This window comes from Simochromis diagramma, unplaced genomic scaffold (genome assembly GCF_900408965.1).
Source record: "Simochromis diagramma unplaced genomic scaffold, fSimDia1.1 OVJJ01000669.1, whole genome shotgun sequence".
In the NCBI taxonomy this organism is placed as follows: domain Eukaryota; kingdom Metazoa; phylum Chordata; class Actinopteri; order Cichliformes; family Cichlidae; genus Simochromis; species Simochromis diagramma.
Genome location: NW_024387458.1, coordinates 1,657,519 through 1,680,367, shown reverse-complemented (window position 1 = coordinate 1,680,367; position 22,849 = coordinate 1,657,519). Strand labels below are relative to the sequence as shown.

Genomic DNA, 22,849 nt, shown 5'->3' with positions numbered 1-22,849 from the left:
TTTCTGGTTATGTTGCAGTTTATAAATATATAAGTTCATAATTTATAATTTGTCTACCAAAGCTCACTTTTCCATTTTCCTTCCCCCCTTCCAGCCTGTGAGCTGATGAACCAGGGCATCCTGGCGTTGGTGACCTCTACTGGCTGCGCCTCAGCGAGCGCCCTGCAGTCCCTGACGGACGCCATGCACATCCCACACCTGTACATCCAGAGGAACAGCGAAGGATCTCCTCGCACTGCCTGCCAGTTCAACCCGAGCCCCGGCGGGCAGCGCTACACGCTGGCCGCCCGGCCGCCCGTACGCCTCAACGACGTCATGCTGACGCTGGTGGAGGAGCTGCGCTGGCAGAAGTTCATCGTGTTTTATGACATCGAGTACGGTGAGTGAGCGGATGATTATGTCGTTTTAAGTTCCTGTTAATGGTCTTTGATTGAGCCACACAGAAAGCTTACAGCAGGGGTGGGGAAGTCCAGGCCTCGAGGGTCGGCGTCCTACAGGTTTTAGATGTGTCCTTGATCCAGCACAGCTGATTTAAATGTCCTGAAGTTCTCCAGAGGCCTGATAATGAACTAATCATGTGATTCAGGTGTGCTGACCCAGGGTGAGATCTAAAACCTGCAGGACACCGGCCCTCGAGGCCTGGAGTTGGCCACCCCAGGTTTAGGGGCATGAATGGAACTGTTGGAAGCTGTGGTCTCGTTTGGGATCAAACTGATCCTGATCCTGCTGAAATCTGTCAAATGTGGTAACGCTGCTGGTTATATGAACAGCTGCAGCCTCGTGGAGAACATCAAACTTCTCCACTTCCAGCGTCAGTGGCAGCTTTAATTGGCTCGCTTTCTCAGCTTTCTGCAAGCCTTGTTTAATCTTCCAGTGTGAAGATTTGCACTTTTCCCTCAGTGATGGATTCGATGCTGTGGGATTTGCAGCTTCATGTGCTGATTTTTCCTCCTTAATGCTAAAACATCAGTGGAATTTTCCCCAAAAACATTGCATTATATTCTTGGAATCTGTTGGTAGTCTTATTTCTAGATGTCTGACTGTATTTCTTGCTGCTGCGGAGATGAGGCTGTTGGTATTTGAACTCTGCTGGGTGCCTGTTTCTCCTTTGGGTTTCAGCGGTGAGGATCCTTTAATGCCCTACCTCAGACCAAGTATCGTAGCGTGGGGCCACGGCTCCTTGATGAGTAACCTGCTCTTTTACACTGTGTGATACGTGCCTGGATTGCTCCCTCTGGCAGTCACAGCTACTCCATCTATTTTTGGGCTTCGTAATGCAAACAGCATCAAACTGCAGCGTTTGAGAGTGTGATCTCTTTATAGCCGGCGGTATCATTTTATTTCAAGAACACAAATAACCTTGTTCATCTGAACAAAAATGGATTTCAGTTCAAAACTCTGTTTCCAAAAGTTGCTTTCAGCTATAGCCTCTCTGCTTTTGTTTAACATTTACCTCCCGTTACTCACATGGGACGCATGTCGACATAGAATTGGAAAACCATTAGGAATAACTCCCGACTACTTAAACGATTTTCGATGTGTCTGCGTCAGAATGCTGGAACAAAAACTTTTTTAGATCGACTCTGCTGCCCGCCGGATTTGTTTGGAATGGCTCGGTTGGACTGTATCTTAATGAAATCACATTAGGCTCAATGGATTTTTGAGCGTAATCAATAGAGGATGGTGGCAATTACAATATAAGGATATAGACAGATGCAGGCATTTAGCTTCTCGGATACTCTTATCCAGAGTGATTTAGAGTAAGTGCATCAGTAACTGCAGGCCAGGATCTGAATCCTTTATTAACGAACCGGCGACTCAGTGAAGAATGAGACCAAAAGGCAAACGTGCAGCTGCACAGCGTAACGCAGCTGCACAGCGTAACGCAGCTGCACAGCGTAACGCAGCTGCACAGCGTAACGCAGCTGCACAGCGTAACGCAGCTGCAGACGTGCTTTCTCAAATACCTGTTTCAAAACTACCTGCAGTATTACTTCATACAGAAACTTCACAGACCTCAGAGACGGTGATTGGTTGGCTTGGTAGGTTCAGGGTGGTCAGCGGCGCTGCAGACCACGCCCCGACAGACACATTAACCAGGTGAAATAAATATTTATTCAGATATTTTGCAGATATTTATTTTTCATTTTTTTAGCAGTTGAGTGATTTTTTTTCCAATGATTTTTTAAAATTCAGGTCAAGGCTCCGCTACAGGCTGCGAAATCCCAAAGGTGATATAAGGATGACGGCTCACTACAGCTTTTGTTTGGTCTATGAATAATTTAAGTTAAACTTTTTAATTTTAAGAGTTCAAAATGTGTTCATTACATAAATAAAATAAAATTTTCTCTGTAGCACTTCATGGATTTGATAAGCAACACACTTTAGGTGTTTATACAAAGCATAAAGGACAAAAGCAATAACAGTGTTTTCTTCATTTTAGATGCAAAAAGTATTTGCAGCTCCCAGTGTTTTCTTTTCCATGGAAACTGGGTCCAAACGGCTCTTTGGGTGTAAAAGGTTGCTGACCCTGGTGTAGACGATCCACTAAAGGATGGATTTAACAGACTTTTGCATCTTCAGAAAAGATGGGACGCTTTGTAAAATGTAAATAACAACCATGCTTACCAAATCTCATAAACGTCAGATCTTATAACACCACATAGAAAACTCATATTTCATACAAAATATTAGCTGAATTTGATGAAAGCAGTAAAATCTAAAATAAATAAATGTAATGGGGGCAGAAATGAAGTAGTGCTAAAAGGAAACAGCTGGACGAACATTTTTCAGCTAATTACGGTAAATTTTCTCACTTTAAGGATTTAATATGTTTTCTCTGTTTTATATAAAATGTGATTTTATGATATTTGCAAGTCATTTGTCCCAGCAGCTTTGGGTTTGGAACACCTCCCATCGTGGAGGGAGGGTTAGGGTTCAGTACAGAAAGTCCTGCAGAGCGTGGAGCTGTCACAGGCTGCAACACGTGCTGGCTGCACTTCCTCAACACTAAACCGTCCATGTGACAGGAACCACCCCAACCTTAGCATGGCTGCCACGGTTGTGACTCTGAACGTTGCTCCGAGTGAAAGGCTTGCATTAGTTAGCGCACCGCGTGCAACTGGACGATGTGAAAAAGTATTAGTGGATCATTTATAATGTTGTCAGTGAGCACGAGCTGTCGCCGCCTCTTCCTTTTAATAGCTTCCATATCACAGCAAAGCTCGGCGCCACAAAGCGAACACGGCGCACGTAACAGCCGGACACTTTGTGAAGACGCTGCACTCTGATGTTTTCATTATGATTTTGTTTGCTCTCCCTGTAATGTTGCAGCGTTCGGCTTATTGTTGTCATTTCTGCCGATCGCGTTGCTGCAGTTGGCTGAATAGTGGAATGAATGTGAGAATTCGAATAACAGAATAAATCAGATGAATAAATCTGATCAGACTCCATCGTCGGGGCTCGAAGCACCTGAACGGTAACGTTGGGGCCGGTTCTCCAGTTTTCCACACAAAAGGAAAAAACTGAAAGAAATAGAGCCTCGAGTACAAAAACCCACCAGCCATGTGCCGGTGTTTCCGTTTTTTTCTTCTGCTTTTTGCTGTGACTAGTGAAGACAGTCAGGGGGTGTAAAAGCCCCGGTCTTTGGACAGATTTAACGGATGCCGTGCTCTGCTGCGAAGCTGCCCTGCAGCTGATATGAACAAGCATCAGGTCGAGCGATGAGAGCTCCGAGTGAACCTCTGATCCGGCTCGGGTCAGCGGGGACTCCCTCACAAAACAGCGCTGTCAGTGCCGAGCGCAGAGTTTGTCCGTGGCTGCAGGAGGTGAACAAATGGACGAGCTGTCGAGGATCACGCCGGCTGATGACATTATATGTGACAAAATGTAATAAGGCGGAGCTCCAAGGGGAGCAAAAGCTGGGAAAACCATTAGGTCTTGAGGACTGGAGACATGAGAAAGGAGTAAAAGCATGGGCGCAATTCAACCACAAACGGGCTGCATTGATGTTTTTGTTTTACCAAACTGGACTTTAGAGAGGACACAGGGAGACAGCTGTCAGTTAATTGCATCATGTTCTCCTGTTAATAACTTGCTGGATAACTGTGTGAAAGAAGCTGATGGATTTTCACTCCTCGCTGAACCAACCCAACGATTCCTCGAAGAGTTTCTGAAGGTTTGAGAAGCTTTCAGATTTCACTGATTTGAAAGCATGTTTGATAGTAGACGCATCATTTCACGTGGAATGTTGTAATTACCATCACGTGAGGAGGTAAAGGTGCGCTTTGCTAAAATTGCAAAAACACTCTTCTCTCCCTCTGTAGTGGCACCAAGCCACGCCGGCTGAATCTATTTATCCAGGCTTTAAAATTCCTGCTGCTTCCACTCCAGCCGTAATGAAGTTATAGCACAGGCTGGCTTCTGTCCTTCCTCCAGCGCTGTACCACGACATGAAGGAAAAGTATGGATAGCAGTGTCTGATCCGTATGATGTCAAAGAAGGCTCCGCCTCCATCACCGAGGCCCTGTGTGAAACGAGTCGGGGTGTGTTTGAGCTGGAAATCATGCAAAGCTACTCTAAGTTTAAGAGCATGGAGCTGGAAATGTTTTTTCTCTTGTGTTGTAGAAATTCAGCTTGGAAAGAAAACAGAGGAAATTTGATTCTTCTTGCAGTTCTTAGAATAAACAAAGCTGTGAATCGCACTGCTCTGTCCCTTTACTGTAACAGCAGACTAATTCAGCTGTTCTCAGACTTTTTGGGAACATTACAGGGAACAACAGTTTTCCGAGGACCCTGTAATGACCCAAACTCCTATTTAACTGGCTCGGGCTTTGAATGGGTGCTCGCCAGCTGACTAATACGCCGCGCTGCACGACAGACATGTTTACTGCACTCTGAGAGAAGCCAGTTATTCCACGACAGATGGATGAGATGAGTCACCGTCATGTAAGAGTTTTGATTGGCCCAAAATAGGGGCCAGACTTGTAATAAACACAGTGTGACTGTTTTGGTGGCCGTGCACGGGTTGTGGATGTCGAGGATGCAGAGACATGACACGGCAGCGCTGTGAGCTCAAACTTTAGTAAATGAAACATGAAAGATTAGACTGGATGATAACGTTCACTCTGAGCTCTGCCGGCTTCAGACGTAACGTGTTGACAGATGTGACAGTGTGATGTTTCCCATCCACAGATTCAGTGTCATAAAAGCGTCTTTACAATCCTCTGTAAATGAATCTTTAATTGTGTCAGTGACACAGCAGCTCGCAGCTCTTTAATCGGCCTGTTTGCTGTTTATTCAGTTGTTAAATGGAAGTGAAGAGCTCACTTCAAAGGTAGCTGGGAACAGCCTGTGGAGGATCTTTTAAGTGAGACAACACTGAATGTTTTCGGTGTTTGGTGCGGCGGAGACACGCCGCGCTGCGTGATCCCACCGCACCGCTTACCAATTAGTCGAGGCGGCGTCGGAGTGTGTGCGGAGCGGCTGTGTGCATATCGATCATCGTTACAGCGGCTGGACGTTTCTGGGTTTGAATTCAGTGTTTGCACGCCCGAGGTTTCAGCTGCGTCTCGTCTGCCTCACGCTTTGTGTTTTGTGTCTTTATTTCTAAGTTAACTTTTTGTGATGAATGAGCTGATTTCAGGCTTTGCAGGTTTATTTGCTCAGTTTATTCGAAAAGCTCAGAGATCCATTCGTACTTTTGTGGTTTATGTCTGTTCACCTGGAAGCGACGCAAGCCGCTGCTCACAGAGCTGTGAACGGTCAGCGGCGGTCAGCGGCGGTCAGCGGCGGTCAGCGGCGGTCAGCGGCGGTCAGCAGCATCCAGCGGCGTCCAGCGACGCTCTGGCTCAGGCTCAGAAGGCCACATCAATAAGTGGACCGTGGGGACTTTTCCTTTCTCTCTGATGTGACTTCAAAACCTTCAAATATGAGTGAACAGCAAATTCAAGGACGTGACGTGTAATCATCGCCCGTTCCTTCAGAAAAAATGGATTTTGGCAGAAGATTTCGGAGCAAATTGATGTTTACGCTGCCATTTTTGAGCCTAAACGAAAGTGGAATTGACACTTGGCACACGTTCAGCCCACACGTCCAGTGAGCTTTGCCAGACCGCAATGTTGCTCAGCCGCTGGTACGTCGTTTTCTGTCAGTAGTGCTTCCTCACAGTGCGCAGATTCCTCATCGCCGTCCAGCTTTTATCGGTTTTCCATTCAAACGTAATCGTCCTTTCAGAGGGCAGATTTGGTTTGCTACGCCACACGTGGAAAAAGACAGGCCTGCTCTCTGGACCTAATCACACACGCGTATTGATCCTCTTGTTTTCCTGTTGATACTAATCCTCCCTAATTTCTGTCAGTCTGTATTCTCTCAACCATTCATTGTTTCTCTGAAAATCTGTCCTTTTATGGATTTCATGTAACGTCTTTCGCTGGTGAACATCGCGCCTGAATATATGAGCAGCGCTGTAAAGCAGGACGAGTCCAGCAGAGAGGGAAATGAACAAGAAGGCGAAACAAACAGACTACGACCCCGTCGAAGTTCGAGGACGAGTTTTGACGCCAACTTTGAACACGTGCACAAGTCTACTAACCCCTCTTCGTCTTCATCTCTTCCTCCTCGCTCTGCGTGACGTGCGAGGCCATTACGAGCGCGAGCCGAGCAGAGGAGGCCCATTTATTCAGATTAGAGGCTCATCGTTGAGGGATACGAGGAGCAGATGGGCTTTTTGGTTCGCTTGTCTGGCCGAGTCCGCACCGACCGTCCGGGACTGTCAGTCGGCCGTGATGATGATTAAAGAAGCTCCTTGGCTCGCCTCCTTCCGCCCTCGCTTTTTTACTTTTTCATCCATCCGAAGCCTCGGAGCTCAAAAAAACGTCTCTGGTGCAATTTTGTCCTAAAGGGCGATAAGTAAGACGTTTGCTGCCTCGCAGCACAAACGTAGCCGTGATAGGACGCTGCGTGGTGGAAGAATCGCCCTTCGTGAGCCAGAATAAAGAGGAGACATCGTGCACTTTTTATTTTTGATAGCTGGGAGTCGTTTTTTTCAAATTCAAATTCAAATTTTATTTGTCACACACACACAGCCATACACAGTATGACATGGGGGTGAAATGCTTGTAGCATGCCCGACCATTAAATGACAGAAGAAAAGTTTTACAATATTTACAATTTACAGTTTACTACAAAAATTTACAAATTAATTTACAGTAAAGAATGTGCAAATAGCAGAAGAGATTATAAGGATTATAAATTATAGGAATTATAGGATTATAGGAAATGTGTGGTGGTGCGTGTGGTGACGTGTGTGAGAGTCCAGTCTTATAGTGACGTGTTTGGGAGAGTCCAGTCCTACACCTGGTTCAGGCCCCAAATAGCCTGGGGGAAGAAGCTCCTCCTCAGTCTCTCTGTTTTGGCCTTAAGGGAGCGGAAGCGCTTCCCAGACCTCAACAGTGAGAAGAGTCCGTTGTTGGGATGGGAGAGGTCCATCATAGTCTTCCTAGCTTTGGACTTGCACCGCTTGGTGTAGATGGACAGCAGGTCAGGGAGCTCTGATTGAATGATGCGTTCGGCTGAGCGCACCTCTCTTTGCAGATCTCGCCTGTCCTGCTTGGTGCTGTTCCCAAACCAGGTGCAGATGTTTGCCAGATGTTTGTCAGGACGCTCTCGATGGTGCAGGAGTAGAAGTTCTTGAGCACCTTCAGTGGCAGATGGAAGTCTCTAAGTCTTCTGAGGAAGAAGAGACGCTGACGGGCTTTCTTAACCAGGGAGTTGATGTGGCAGGACCATGACAGGTCCTGAGTGATGTGGACACCCAGGTATCGGAAACTGTCCACTCTCTCCACTGGCGTGCCACTGATGATGAGGGGTTTGTAATTCCTCGCCTGCTTTGTAGTGAAGTCCACGATCAGCTCCTTAGTCTTGCTGACGTTTAGGAGGAGGTTATTCTCCTGGCACCAGGTCTCTCTTTTTCTGAGTATTCTTGGGCACAGACGACAGCTGCAACACGGGCAGCAAATAAACATAAAACAGGTAGAAGATCTCAGTGAAGATGAATAATTAAAGGTTATTAGTCTCCTGATGAGTTTTTAATAATCCCACTGCACTCAGGCAGCATCCTCATCTCCTGTGCTCCTGCTGGGTAACCGCATCCACCCAACGTTTTCAAATTTCATCGACTTAAAAATCATTTTTTTACATCCTATTAATTTTTTATTTATTGATGTAAGTTACTGCTGAAGATGTTTTCTGTAGGTTTTTTATTGCATTAATATTTAACTAGACTGGTTTATCTGTTATTATTTTACCTGCACATACTTCACCCCCTGTATTTCCTCAGATTTCTTCATTTCCGTATTCTTAACATTTACGTTAATATTTTATAACACAGCCTGCGACTTACAGCATAATTCTCCTGTAATTTAATGGAACGTCCCTGCACGTTATTACAAATTACAATGTTTTATCAACACATAATAAAGTTGTGTCTGAGTGGGAGACATTTCTTAAAACAAATATTAGCGCAGCCGTGCTGTGTTGACATCGTTTCCCTCGTAGCTTCAGTGCAAATGTGCAGCTGAGCGTGTGTTCACAGTTTCACTTCCCTCCCACAAAACTTCCTCGGGGATCTTCTGCTCCTCATCGCGAGCTGCAGTGGCCAGCCCGGAGCTTCCAGCATGATGTGAGGAGCCAGATGAATTCCCTGCTGGAGATTTCTCCAGAAGCTGAGGCTGCTGTGAAGGCTCTGCAGCAGCAGCCTAAACTTCTCCACTGGTGGCCACGTTTGGAAGCCAACGCAGAAATGAAGTTGGTCTGGTCTGAGCCGCTGTGGGGACTGCAAACAGCGTGAGGGCGTGGGGGCTTCCCATGATGCACCGAGTGCTTCTTCTTCACTCACTCTGGGTTTATAGACAGTGAATCATTAGTTATTGTTAACCTCTGTCTCTCTTCCACAGCATGTCTTTATCCTGTCATCCTTCTCCCACCCCAACCAATCACAGCAGATGGCCCCGCCCCTCCCTGAGCCTGGTTCTGCCGGAGGTTTCTTCCTGTTAAAAGGGAGTTTTTCCTCCCCACTGTCACCAAGTGCTTGCTCATAGGGGGTCATATGATTGGTGTCCTGAACGTAACGAAACACAGAGAGGCGTCATCATCTGACATCATCATTCATGTCTGATCATTTACCGCAGCTTCTTCCTGTGAGGCCGCGGCGCTAACAACCAGAGACGTCATATCTTCAAATCGATGTCACCTCGTTTTGTCCTTCATTGCTTCGTTTCCTACCGTGTTGGTCCATTTGCTTGACCGTAAAGGCCCCGTGGATGAAGCATCACTCAATCAGGACAGAAATGTCTCGTCATAGGAAAAGATTTTTAGGAAGCAACTACATGGTAAGTTTGGTGAGCTCGCCCTAAACCCCACGCCGAGTTTCACAGCAGTGATGTCAGTCATGTGCCTCAGCACCTCACCTCTATCACAATAATAATCTTTCTGCTTTACTGTGTTTTATTCTGCTCCGACACCTTCAAAGTGAAAGAAGGCGTTATTTCTTTACCAGCGTCGTACGGTGTCTGCTTCCACTAAACTCCTGAGGAATTTCACACTTCTTCTCTGCGGTTACGCATGTTTGCTCGAGTTTAATCAGCAGCGTCTTTAAAAGGGAGAGCGTCTTATTTTAAAATGTCTAACAGGCTTCATCAACAGAGGAAGGATGAAAAGACTACATGTTCCAGCCGCTGCAGAGCGAGGAGGGTCATGGGGTTATTCATCAGTGAGAAGTACTTTGTGGGAGATTGACACTCCTGCGAGGGCGATGCTTAAGAAAAGGTCAGAGGTCAATGAAATCATTAGGATTTATTCAACCAGTGTATCCAAATAGCATCTGACTTATTGAAAGTTGCCTTGACCTCGAGAGTTTATCCAGCATTTACCACCACGGGGTGAACGAGTGCAACATGTCAGAGTTTCTATTTCTCAAATTCAGAGTAACGACCTGAAAAATGGGGTATTGCAGGTTTTCTAAAGCCCTGCTGCTGGCAGAAGAAAGGATGTGGAGATAAAGACACACACACACAGCACAAGAGTGGACGATTGATTTCTGCCCTTCTACGTGGGTATCAATATGGCCGGCGTTGCATGGCTTCACTGAGCGTGACGCAGCAGCTCAGGCACATCAAAGCTGCAGACTCCAAATGTCACGCTGGCCGCACACCGGCTGGCCAAGCGCACGGATGGACAGCCGAGCTGCAGTGCGCTCTGGGAAACTGTGTTTTTCATCAACACCTAATCAGAGGCAGCTGTCAGGCGGAACAGACGGCCGTCCCGCAGAGAAACGCTGATAAAGATATCGACAGAGGCCAGAGAGCGTACGTGTGTGTGGGAGGGTAAATAAGCACACTCACCTCTTCTTTTCTTTTCCAGTGTAAAACACCCCCGATAGAGGCCAATAAATTGTGGAAAGTATTTCACGGGGCCACACAAGCTGCTGGCCAGAGGAAAGGAGAGAGGAAATAAAGAGACTCGAGCTCATTTCCAAAAGCAGTTTCTGTAATTGAGGTAGCATAAAAAACATTCCCCGTGGACCGCCGCTCAAAACGAGATGCTAAATATAAAGTGAAACCTCGGCTAACGGTTCAAAAATATGAAAAACGGACTTACTGAGGTCCTAAAAGACATTCAGACACATTTCAGTCATTACTGCAGAGTCGATGGAGCACTGTGGATAAAATAGACCTCTACCTGTGCTTCACGCGGATGACTTCACCTGGCCACTGTTTAAACTAACCCGACTGGCAGCATCTGGCTTGACTGGTGATGTTGACTCTCATTGGCTGCACTTGCATTAACAACTGTGAGGCTCATCCTGAGCCCACATGTGTGGACTTTCACATCTCAGTATCATTTTTGTCCCCTCAGTTTTCCACATGCATTCATCCTCTGTGTGCTCATCACTCTGACAGCCACCCTGTCTTTCCACGGAACGCTGCACAGTATAAAAACACAGCACTGAGAGTAGCGGCTGAAGTTGGTACGACACTGATTTGTTGCTTTGCTGTTCTCCAGGCTTTGTAATCATTTTCAGGATCAGCAAAGAGGAACAAGCTGCACATTAATGTAACGGCTTATTTGCAGCAAAGACAAGACGAGGCAGCTGTACAGCAGCAAAAATGCTGACCGGCACACTTAAATAATAAGTCAGATGGCGTTATGTTTTCTTCTTATCAGCATATCCCATTACACAAACAAAATCAGCAACACTATAATCCTACTGAGAAGTATGATGTAGCTCATTTGTCTGTGCTGTAAATCTCCATTATTGTCCAAAGTCAGGCTCGTCCTCGGGCCTCTGAGCCACAACATCGAGCATGGAGACTGTCTGAGGTTCACGTGTGAAAGTGTACAATCTGTGGGAAAGGAAAATGATTTGCATGTGTCCGAAACTACGGAGTCCCGCAGGGGACATGGGAGAAAAAAAAATTAAGACGGACTTTTGCGAGATCTCGCAAAACTAACTCGCAATCTCGCAAAAGTTTTAGCCACATTCTTCGGACGCCGGCTCGAAGCCGACCGGGAGGTCGAGGCACGATGTGCCGGGAAAGCGGTGTTCCTCCCGGCTGTAGTAGGACTCGACCTCCCGTTAGCTTCGAGCTAACGGGAGGTCGAAGGCCGAAGAATGCGGCTAAAACTTTTGCGAGATCCCGAGTTTGTTTTGCGAGATCTCGCAAAACTTTTGCGAGATCTCCCAAAAGTCCGTCTTAATTTTTTTTCCTCCCATGTCCCCTGCGGGGCTCCGTACAAAACAACCTCGAAACTCATTAGCATTAAAATCCCTCCCTGCTTTGTTTGACCTGCAGTACCACACAGTGACCACCAGGTTTCATCTGTTATCAGATCTTGTCTTTATTGCCCCGGTAACTCCTGATTGGTGGATTTTGTGACTTTGTTGTCCTTTATTCTCTCTAAATGACCCCACACTGAACTAGTCACATAAATAATACCTAACTATGACAGCACCACTGAGGGGACACTGGCTGAGAGATTAATACATTATTGGCTTTGAAATTTAAATAAACAAAAAAAGACAAAGAGAACATGAAACGCTGCGTCACTCAGTGGTGTTGCAGGCTTTATGTGGCTCTTGATTTAAAAACAGAAGGTAAAATGACACCAGCCTCATCTGTACAAACAGTAAATGAATGGCAGTGTGTTTGCTCTTCACATCACAAACAGAGCAGGAAAGTGAGCGTTAACAGTCAGCGTGTTTCCTCTTCAGTGGATTCAAGGCGACGACGGCTCGTGTTTTCATTGTGCCGCGGCGCCGTGCGACTGAACCATACTGCGCACTTCTGTTGACATTTTATGAATGTTTCATCACTGACAAGAATGATCAGATGAACCGCAGCTCTCCAGAGTACTGAGCTCTCTATCCAAGCAAAAGTGCCTGAAAAGAATCAGATTAAAATGAAAATGATTAAAGTATAAAATATTCAAATGCGGAGTTACCGGGAGGAACGAGGAGAGGAAAGAGAGAGCGCAGTAAATTAGAGAGAGGTGAAAAGGGTAGAGTGGGAGGGGAAACAGGGTGGATTAGCTCCAGACAGCGTGAAGAAAGCTGCGCCCGAGGCCCATCGCTGTTAGGATGCATTTATGTCTCGGCCTCCTCGTACAGCTTGTTTGCATACCGAGTGCGCTCTCGCTTAAACCTGTGTGGCTGTGCGAATTCTTCTGTGTGCTTCATCCATACTTTGCATTAAATTAAAGGACTAAACCAAAGCAGTGAGCAGGTTGTGGTTACTGCTCAGCCTTCACTGCCTCAGCTTCATCGACTCAAAACAAGCTTTGAAGATTTCACAGCAAATGTTTTCAGCTCGTCTCAGTCCACATTCTTCCTTTGCTTCACATGCTCAGAAAATAAAATGGCTTGTACTTTCTTTTTGTTTTCCATATGCAATCATCATCATCAGGGGGAAACACTGAAATAGGCAGGGTATTGTCCTGTGAGCCTATCCCAGATATCAGAGGGTGAATGGTGGGGCAGCAGTCTATCAAACAGCTAACGCAGAGAGACAGACGACCACTCGCACTCACTCCTGCTATCGTTGGACTGTCTTTAGAAGTCATCGTGTCCGGCTCTGGCAGTGCTCGTCCTGTTCCTCCTCCCACAGAGGAACATACTGGTCCTGTTGCTGGGTTCTACACCCCCGTCCTCTCCTCACCATCTCCCAGTATCTCATACATACTCTTCAGACTGTCCCGGGAGACACAGCATGTATGGACGCGCCATCCTGGGGGCGCTGGACTTCCTGTGCAGCCTGCAGGTCTCAGGCTACGAGCAACGAGAAAAGCAGCAACAGAAAGCAAGGCTGGAGAAGAATCACTCAGAAGGGTTAACGTGAGGGCAGTGGTCTGTGGACACCACCTGCTAAAACAATCCCTTTGTGGGTTGTTGCCTCTCAGGTGCACCTGTGGTCACTTGTTTGCACCGAAGCAGCTGACGATGGTCCGTGCTTCTAAACCGATGTCGATCCCTCAGATTTAACTGGCTTTATTGGATATTGTGATGACTGAGTGTGTTTGAGATCATTGATAAACTGACCAAAAAGTCATTTTGGTTATTTTCACGTTTATTAGCTTTTAAACCGAACCAAAAGGAGTGATTTTTCAGGGGTGAAGAAATGTGACAGAAGGGGAAATAATGCTTATTCCCACACAAAACTCTTACTGGGAAAATCTCTGTCTCTCTTCCACAGCATGTCTTTATCCTGTCTTCCTTCTCTCACCCCAACCAATCACAGCAGATGGCCCCACCCCTCCCTGAGCCTGGTCCTGCCAGAGGTTTCTTCCTGTTAAAAGGGAGTTTTTCCTTCCCACTGTTGCCAAAGTGCTTGGCAACAGTGGCAACAATCATATGACCATAGGGGGTCATACGATTGTTGGGTTTTTCTCTGTATGTATTATTGTAGGGTCGACCTTACAGTATAAAGCACCTTGGGGCTGTTGTTTTGATTTTGCGCTGTGTAAATAAAGTTGAACTGAAAAGTGGCCGAGATCCAAACCAAAGGGAGACGTCAGCCTGCATTTTATGCAGAAACACTGTAGGAAGAAGCTGTGTTTGGAATAAAGAGAGATTATTTTGTGAGAGGAAGAAGAGGAGTAAATGTTTTTAGAATAAAATGGGTCATTAATCTATTGTTTGGCTTTGAAAACTGACTCATTTAGACAAAGATTATCCCTTTATAAAACCGCATGATATTGAAATTTCATTATCCGTGTTCAAACAATTTCCTTTGTCTGTAAAGATGAACAGAAACAGTTCGAGCACATCAGATCTGAGTCCCGCATGTTGTACAGTAATATTTTTAGGCTAATACTCGCATTAGAACCATTTTCATCTTCCTGCAAACAATGAACAAAGGCTGCAGGGCCTGCAAGTGTGTAAGTTTCTGATAATGGTGAACTTCTGCCAGCCGGTCTGAGTGCTTAACCTCTCATGTGTCTGATCTGCCTAAACTGTTACATCCATTAAATAATAAGCCATTTAGTGCGTCTCTCTGCTTTCAGTCCATCGCTTCTGTTTGGCAGTCCTTCTCTTGGCCTCTGTGATTTTCTTTTAATTACAAAGGAAATGAATGGATGCTTCTCTGTCAATTTAACTGCACTTTAAAATGGCCCCTGTTCACCCCTCATTGGGCTAAACTCTCCAAGAGGATTAAACTGGTCTGAAAGCCACTTAGAGAGAACCTCGTGTTGCTTCATACATATTTAAGGCTGCACAAGCCAAGACAAAACGCTGTTAGACAATGGCTCATTGGCTCTTAGCTTGTTAGCTCTCGGCCTGTCGTGGCTACACTGGAAACACAACGGTCCTTCTGTTTGAGCCCAATTCATGCTGAAATATTTTTATAACATTAAACCTCCAAAAGCCTTGAAAGTCCTGGTCTTCCTGCGTTGCTTGTGTAACTCTGAGAGCATCGAAGCAGCTTCGGTGATAAAACGAAGTCTCCATCAGTGCCGTTAAAGACGTGGTTGTCCAACAAAAGGAACCCGGCGTGCTGCCGTCCTTTTTAACCTCAGTTCTTTCAATTGGTGTGAGTGAAACTGTTTGAAGTCCTGCTGTGTATATTGTAGTCATTAATTAATAAGGCATTGTGCAGGCCCGCATGCTTTGGAGTCATATTGTGTGGACACCTGCTGCCTCCATATGTAGTCCACTGATGTCCTCTCATCCTTTTGATGTCTCTGTTAAGATGTGCTCTAATTGGCTGCTGATGGCAGCGTTGCGAGAAGAAAGGCAAGGTCACAGGGTGTTTCTCCGTGATAACACAAAGCTCTTTGATACCTGACGCTGCCACGGTGGTCTGTTCCAGCGGGCGGCTTGTCGAGGCCCCGCCCCTCGTACACGTGGCTCTGCATGTCGTGAATCCGGCTATCCCGATGCTAATGAAGTTTTAGACAGCAACATCCGTGCGCAGCTGTGCAAACACAGTTTCTCTTCTAATCAGACGACCATGAGAGCATGACGAGGCGGGCCACATGTGATTTAGCCCTCAGGCAGCCGTTTACCAGGTTAGGTTAGTAAGACTGCAGTTAGTAGCCATCTGGTCCTTGTCTAACCAAAGTGAGAGCTGTGTCTGTGTCTTTGCCACGATGTCAAGCATAGTATGTGTTCACTAACACTGCCCCGGGCTTTGACCCTGATTTTGATCTCATGGTGTAGCTGAGGTGAGAAAGGTTTCTGGTTTTAGTTTGGGAACCTCACAATTGCATCGCTCCTTTCCTCAGGCAACGTGACCATCCCATCATGCACTGGGGCCAAGAGCGAGCAGGAAACTGAGTTTTGGGTCTAAAGCTGCTGCATGAATCACTGGAGTTTAAATAGGCTCTTGTGTTAGCCACGTATATTTGGTTTACTCCGAGTCAGCTGATGAATTTGTAAAGTTGCAGCTTTTTCCTCTTTTTCTTTCTTTTTTCTTATTTTTTTTTTACACAGAAGTGAACCAAAATCTGTCTCTACAAACTAAATGAGAACATTTAGCTTTTAGGTATATTAGTCTTGCAGCTAGTTGCTAGCTTGTGTACTGTGCACATCTATGGCAGCTTACTGCCTCCCTGCTCACCACACTTGGATTGTTTGACTCAGTAAGAAGCTCTGTGGGGAAGATTAAAATCAATCTACTATGTATGCTCAGTGCAATAAGGGTTTTGTTCTAACATTAAATGTACAGTCAGTCATTTTCTTTAGTTTATTAAGCATTAGTAAGGTATCAATATGTGCTCTGAGCATCTTCTGACCTTCTGACACGCCTGAATGCCCCAGACCTGCAAGCTAGTCTGAGGCATTTGGGTTCTGCAGCAGCACAATGACCCAAACACAGCATCAAGTCCACCTCTGAATGGCCCAACCTGTTATTATGTTTAGGCACAATCACTTTTTCACACTTAATAGTACACACCTTCACTTAGAAACTGCATTTTGTGTTTAGTCGAGTTATCTTTGTCTAATATTTAAATATAATGTTTGATGATCTGAAAAAACAGGGACATCATGAAGGAGGCGAACACTTTTTCTCACCACTGCATGTAATAGATTCTTAAGGAACTTTGACTCTTGCGTCCTTTACTTGTTGTAATTTAAGAAGTATTCTGCTGCCTTTAAATCTCGGGGCAGCAATGTCAGCCAAATGTCAATATAAATTGCTTCCAGTCCTCTGTTGTAGTCTCTAATTTGATAGAGAGTGTTGTTGGGAGCAAGACTGACTGTGGGATCTTTGGACGCATGTTTACAAGATGAGCTTGTTGGTCTTATTCTCTTGCCCACATCACCAAAAGTCAAATTAGTTTTCCGCCTTGTATAAAATAAACAGTTTCGAATATTTTCTGTAATTTATTAGAAGTCGTAGCCTTGAGGAAAAGTAAGGCCTTGGAAGAGTCGGTGGCTTTAAAAGTAGTTCTAATTTTATTCCGACACGGTTCGTCAAAAATGTCTGTCCAAGGTTCAGCACACATCTTCAAGAAAACCTCATGATGGGTATTATTCATTGGTGCAGCAGCTGTTTTTCACATATTTCACCTTGATTTTTAGACTTGGGGGGGAAAAAGGTAAGGAGATAAAAGAATGATTTTTCTTTGAAGGCATGAAAAGCGAGACCCCTGGAGTCATCCTTGAGCCGAATCCCCTGCTGACTGTCGAAGTCCTCCTGAGCACAGTGTTGAGTCAGAATTGAAACAATCGCTAAATTTATTTTACCCGTCGTCTTAAAGGAAATGTCCTGCCTTTTGTGATGGCCCAGCTTTCAGTGAATGAATCTTAATCAGTGGATGGTGTCGGGGCATGTAGCCCAGTGACCAGCTGATGACCTAAACATGGATAAACAGAAGCGTGGGACCTACACGTCCCCTCAAAGAACAGCTTTAATAACGTCCCCACACCTTTCTGTCATATTTGCCTGTTGATTCCAGTCATGCAATGTCTGCGTAACCTCTGAAAATGTGACGATGGCTTGTTTTCATGATTCATGCAGGACTTTTTACATGAATTTACATGATGACGTGTCAGCTGAGCAAATCCATGAACAATAAAGAGGCATTTCTAAGCTTTCATTCTCTCGGTACAGCCTCGCTTTGAGGGTTGAAATAGGAGTGCACCCGGATCTTGTATGTGGTAATAAAATAGGATACAAGCTACACAAAAGCTTCCCGAGGCCTGGCATTGAGCTGAGCTATACTTTGCCTGGAAATAAAGGAGCATGCTGGCTGTTTGTTCCTCGTGTGCGAAACAAACCGTGTAGGCGCGCTTTACTTTAATGAAGTGACGTTTTTTTGTCGATGGGTCTGAAGTGGCGGCACAGGAGATTGTGACCACAGGACCGAAGTTTCCTGTGTTTTTCATGCACTGTTTGTTTCGCTTGGGAAGCAAAACTCGGTTTAAGAAAAGTGATGGGTGACGCTTATCGCCCACGCACATCCTGGGCCATCGGACCTCAATAGATCACATGATAGGGTGGGGCTAGATCAGCAATGGGTTCACCCAAACGGTGGCGGATTGTGACCCACACCTGTTTTCACACCTTGGCTCGTGTGATTAGGTAAAGGATCAGCAGGGGGTCCGTGACCCTGTTGGGGGGACACTCCCACAGGGCTTAAAGTCCGGGAATCTCCCCCAGTTGCTCTTAGAAATGAAGAAGCTTCTCGGATGAAACATCTTCAAGGAAACTTAAAGAAGTCCAGACACTTTTCTTTCCAAGCTCCTTAGACTACGATGACCTGGATGACTGAGAACCTTCGCAGACATGATGCATGATGAGTTTTATAACTCCGAGCATCCATGTAAAAGAGGAATGATGAGGTTCAGTTGAATTAGAAGTTTGCAGACTAGCTAACGTAAAAAAATGTAGAGCAATACCCACAGCAGAGTTTCAAAATGTTCGCTAACGGCTCCGACACTACAGTAAAAATAGGAGAGCAACCTTTGTGAAATACTCAACCTGTGGACAACAAAGAGACTGCGATCACTCTCAGACAGACGGGCAGACATTTGCAGATAATGATGATCCGGCTTACAAACAGGTTGCTAGCATCACTTTGAGTTCGTCTGCACCAATGACTGCATCTGCAGCGCTTCTGATAATAGACTCATCTATAATTCTACCGGTAAATATCCATCATGCAGCTAAACGTCACTGTTGAGGAATTTGTTTTGTTCTGACTCTGAATGCAAGCAGTTATTGTTCATTTTTCTCTATGCAACTAGCAACAGATTTGCATTTTTTCGCCTGTTTGTGACAATTAATTGCTGTATTAGTGCATATTGCAACTTCAGAAGTGATGCCATTCAATCTGATACTGAAGACCGAAGCAGCCTGACTCCATCTCAGTCTCATTTTATCATCTCGAAGCACCAGCGTTGCTGTGAAAACATGATCCCTAACGTCACTGTACCAACAAAGATGTGCTGCACATGAATGGGGTTAATATCTATTCAAAAGTAAGGTAGCATGCGTGTTTTGGGGTCTGTTATATTTGGGATGATGTCAGACAGAAACAAATCATTTCCCGTGTTTTAACTCTGAATGGAGGAAAAAAGCCTCCTTTTCTTCCTACAGCTAAACCATCAGCTGTGGAAATTTTAAGGCGATGGAGGTTCTCAAGCTGTAGCCCAGCACCATGACTCGTCTTCTGCACGAACAGACGCAGTTCCCCGATGGTCTGATGCAGATCGAGAGGGACAAGATGACCAGAGCGAGCAGGAGCGAGGAATTATACTGAGAGATGGGAAGAGTGCTTCTATGCCTGATTTATTTCTCTTTCTATCGCCTCTAATTTATTCAGTAACAGTGAGATCAAGTGAAGACAGCTCAGACGCTACCTTAAAATACTGGCTCTGGGTTCACTGACGTTTCCCTGCTGCGTGTTGTCTGTCTGTATTTTAGCTGCAATGTGTGACATTAATAAATGGGAGAAGGATGAGCGGCAGAGACGCCATGTTGGCTTCTTTTCCGTCCTGCTAAATATGCATAAAGTGTTCAGACCTCTGAAGGAGGGCAGCTTGTTGCCTCCGATGATGAGGCTGGGAGGAAAGACTCTATTTTCATGATGTAACCAGTAAATGGTTTGTTCAGGCTCCCTCAGCCAGTTAATCGCTGCTCTTCTCACCCTGCCGGCTGCTTTTAACCTCTTGTGACAGGCCTCCAAAATAAAGGCTTTTTAAACTTTTGATCCAGAGCAAAGTTTGTTTGGATTTGCTTTGTCGCTTCATTGCATTTGGGCTCAGCAGAGCAGCAGGACCAGTACCAGTAATACGCACTGAGGCTTTATTCTGAGATGATGCCCAGCGTTGTTCGTCTGTCGACGGACAAAAAAAGACACTTTTCATTTTAGTGAAAATGAATCTAAAAGCAGAAAAAGAGTGATTTTCCTCAGGTACGTGGAGATTGTTGTCGTGGCGTCGATGTAATTGGCTGCGGTTGATGCCTCGCGTCTGATTGAGCCACTTGTAGAAGTACGTGTTCGGCTTTGCTTCGCAGATTTCGCTCTTCGCTTTGATTACTTGTTACAACCGTTTCACACAAATACAAAGCTGCAGTTTTAGTAGGAAAAAAGGTGAAACGACCAGAACTGAGAATTATTTTCTATTACTATCTTTCTAATCGCTCTACCCATCGTTTCTGCCCTCTCTCCTTTTCCCCGTGAACGTCGCTCTGCGGCTGCTTCTCTATTCTTTGCACGCTCTTTCTCGGTCTTATTGTTCTTTCTCGCCATCTGTCCGTCTCCATCATCATCTCTCCCCGTTGTGCTCCTAAATTATCTCCTTCTACCTTCTCTCTCTCCGTCTCTCTCCCACCTCGCACTCTTCTTTGAGCCGTTCCCCTCCTTAGTTATTTCTAAAATAAGAATTTTCCCGTGAAGATGACTGGAAGTCTGTGTCTCTGATTGGCTGCTGCGATGCTGTGATGTGATGCGATAAGAGAGGAAAGGCCCTGCAAAGCTGGATGACGCATGCCAGGCCTCCTGCTGTGTGAGTGAGTGTGAAGGAATATGTATTTTAGAGTGGAGATTGAGTCTGACTTATCATATCTTCATGTCTTTGTTTGACAGTCGAATTTCACAGATGTGGCTGAGACAACGTTCCTCACATCTGTCTCAACACTCAGATAGGAAAATGTGATGGAAGAGAAACAGATAATTAAATATAGATTGCACATGTCCACGTCCACAAAGTCAAAAGTCTTCTGAGGTTTAAATTTGGCTGATCTTCTCGGGCATGTCCACCGAGATCCCAGCAGCTGTTTTCCAGTCCTTTGCACTGAGCACGCTCCAACCTGAACGCAAACATCATCCTCTGCTTCAAGCTCGCCCACATGTCCTCTGGAGGATCACTGCATGTGATGGCAGCTGGATTTCAGGCTATGAACAAACAGTCTCAGGTGAAGCGTCCAGTTGAAGACGAGCCACAAAGAAGACGGACGATCGGCCGAACTTAAACCGAGTCTTTGATCACGCTGCACTGCTAATTATCTAAATTCATGAAGATGCATATTTAGCCACAGAAAGCGCAGCCATGCAGGTGACAGATGGTTCAGAAAAGTCCCTCTGAAAAACAAAAAAACAGCGATTGTGAGTCTCCGTGAGATTTAAAAATCAAAAACATCTGGAGTGAGCCATCGACAGCTGGCTGAAAAGGCTGAGTGAAAGGAGACAACAGGGAGAGAAAACAGCGCTTGTGTGCGTGCCAAGCTCTCCGTTGTTGGCAAGACAAAAATAAGGAAACAAATGTGACAAATTCTTGAACATTTGTCTTCATTAAGTCCTCTCTGTCCCTCTTTCCATGAATTTGCATGTATGTGTGGGGCTGTTTAACGCGCCCGGGGAGCTGAGCGTGACAGCTCCGTGTCCTACCTACACATGAACAGTCTCGCTCAGAGGACGCTCTGTCGTTTCAGGGCCTCGACGTACTGAAACAACCTGATGCCTGCTTGTCAGCTGTAAAAGGCTGATCTTGGCCTCAAGGTCAGAGGTCAGGCTTTCTACCATAGTTGTATCTACTGGAAGGCTGAGGGGTAGCAGTGAAGGTACCCACCAGTCTGTTTAAGCTAAACTGGGGAACTGTAGTCTCCTCGAGATTGAAGGTTTCACCCATTTCGTCTTGTTTCACTTGGATAAATGATGGAAATGTTTCAGAGTGTTTCAGGAAGCCGCTCCTGTGCTCGTCCGCAGCACATCGAACCGCCACCATTTAGATTTTCACTCCTCCTCCACGTCTGAAATCAGTTCCTAGAGCCAGGCAGCCGCTGCCTGCGGCCTGGCTTTCTGCCTCGTTATCAATAACATCTGTCATTTGTATAATTGGGGCTGGGGCGCTCGTGAACCGCCTGGTCAGGACGGGTGGGGGAGTGCGCTGGATGTGATCCTCCTGTGGACAGAGCCCTGTTTTTGGGATGATTGGAGAATATGAATGAATCCTAAGCAGGGGCCTCCTGTGTAGGAAAAGATGGAAATCTGGGGTTGGCAGTTGTTTCCCTCTGAAGTAAATTCATGAGATTTATTGTCCTTGATGACACGTACTCTACTGTGCCGTCCATGTTTTTATCCACACAAAGGTGGAGGAGCTTGGCTGGCTGAACTGGGGGCCATAGAAAGAGAAATAAGGATTAATCACTCACATTATCATCTAGTCGATATTTTGATCAATAAATAATCTTTTCATCTATAAAATGTCAGTCGTTCATTTTCTTCTGCTCTTCAAAGCTTCAGTTTTACTGCAAATAACAGCCTTTAAAAACGTTCCAGGCTCCACATACAACAAGTTATTCGTCTCATTACGGTTCCCCCGGCTGGCTCTATCCTTACCCTCTTATTGAACCTGTGCAGCGATGTGTGCTGCTTATTCTGTAAGTTGGTGTACCTGCAGAGCGCTCAGCAGCAGCCTGCGTGGTGTTGACAGTAGCCGGCGGCGAAGAACAGCGACGAGGGGAAAGATGTTTCCTCCTGACGCGTCGACCCGCCGCTCGATTCAGTCTGAAGGTTGTTGTAAAGCAGCTCATCTTCAGTGGGAACGTAAAATCCATCAGAGCGCTACGCTAGCAAACACGAGGAGCAGATCCTCAAAATGAAATAATGCAACAAACTCAGGTGCACTACCTTTTTATTTAGCTTTTTATGAGCTGAGATTAGCAAACACGTTTTACAATGCAAGCCCTTTATTCCAAATATATAAATCACACGCTTGACTCACACAGTGACCTGTGTGACGCATTTTTAATGAGATCCACCAATAATCTGACACTACTCATGCAACGGCACAAATAGCAAAACACACAGTAGCTGCCCTGTGTTATCCTCAGGGTTACACACA

General features: G+C 45.6%; 1 protein-coding gene across 3 annotated transcripts in view; it reads left to right on the top strand.

The window, feature by feature from the left end:
- The window catches only part of grid1b (glutamate receptor, ionotropic, delta 1b), a 558,563-nt gene that overhangs the window by 314,206 nt on the left and 221,508 nt on the right, over positions 1-22,849 (top strand). For all 3 annotated transcript variants that reach the window (XM_040014037.1, XM_040014036.1, XM_040014039.1), the window contains exon 3: positions 95-379. In XM_040014037.1, coding sequence (XP_039869971.1) covers positions 95-379 — 285 coding nt within the window. The remainder of the gene's footprint in view (positions 1-94; positions 380-22,849) is intronic.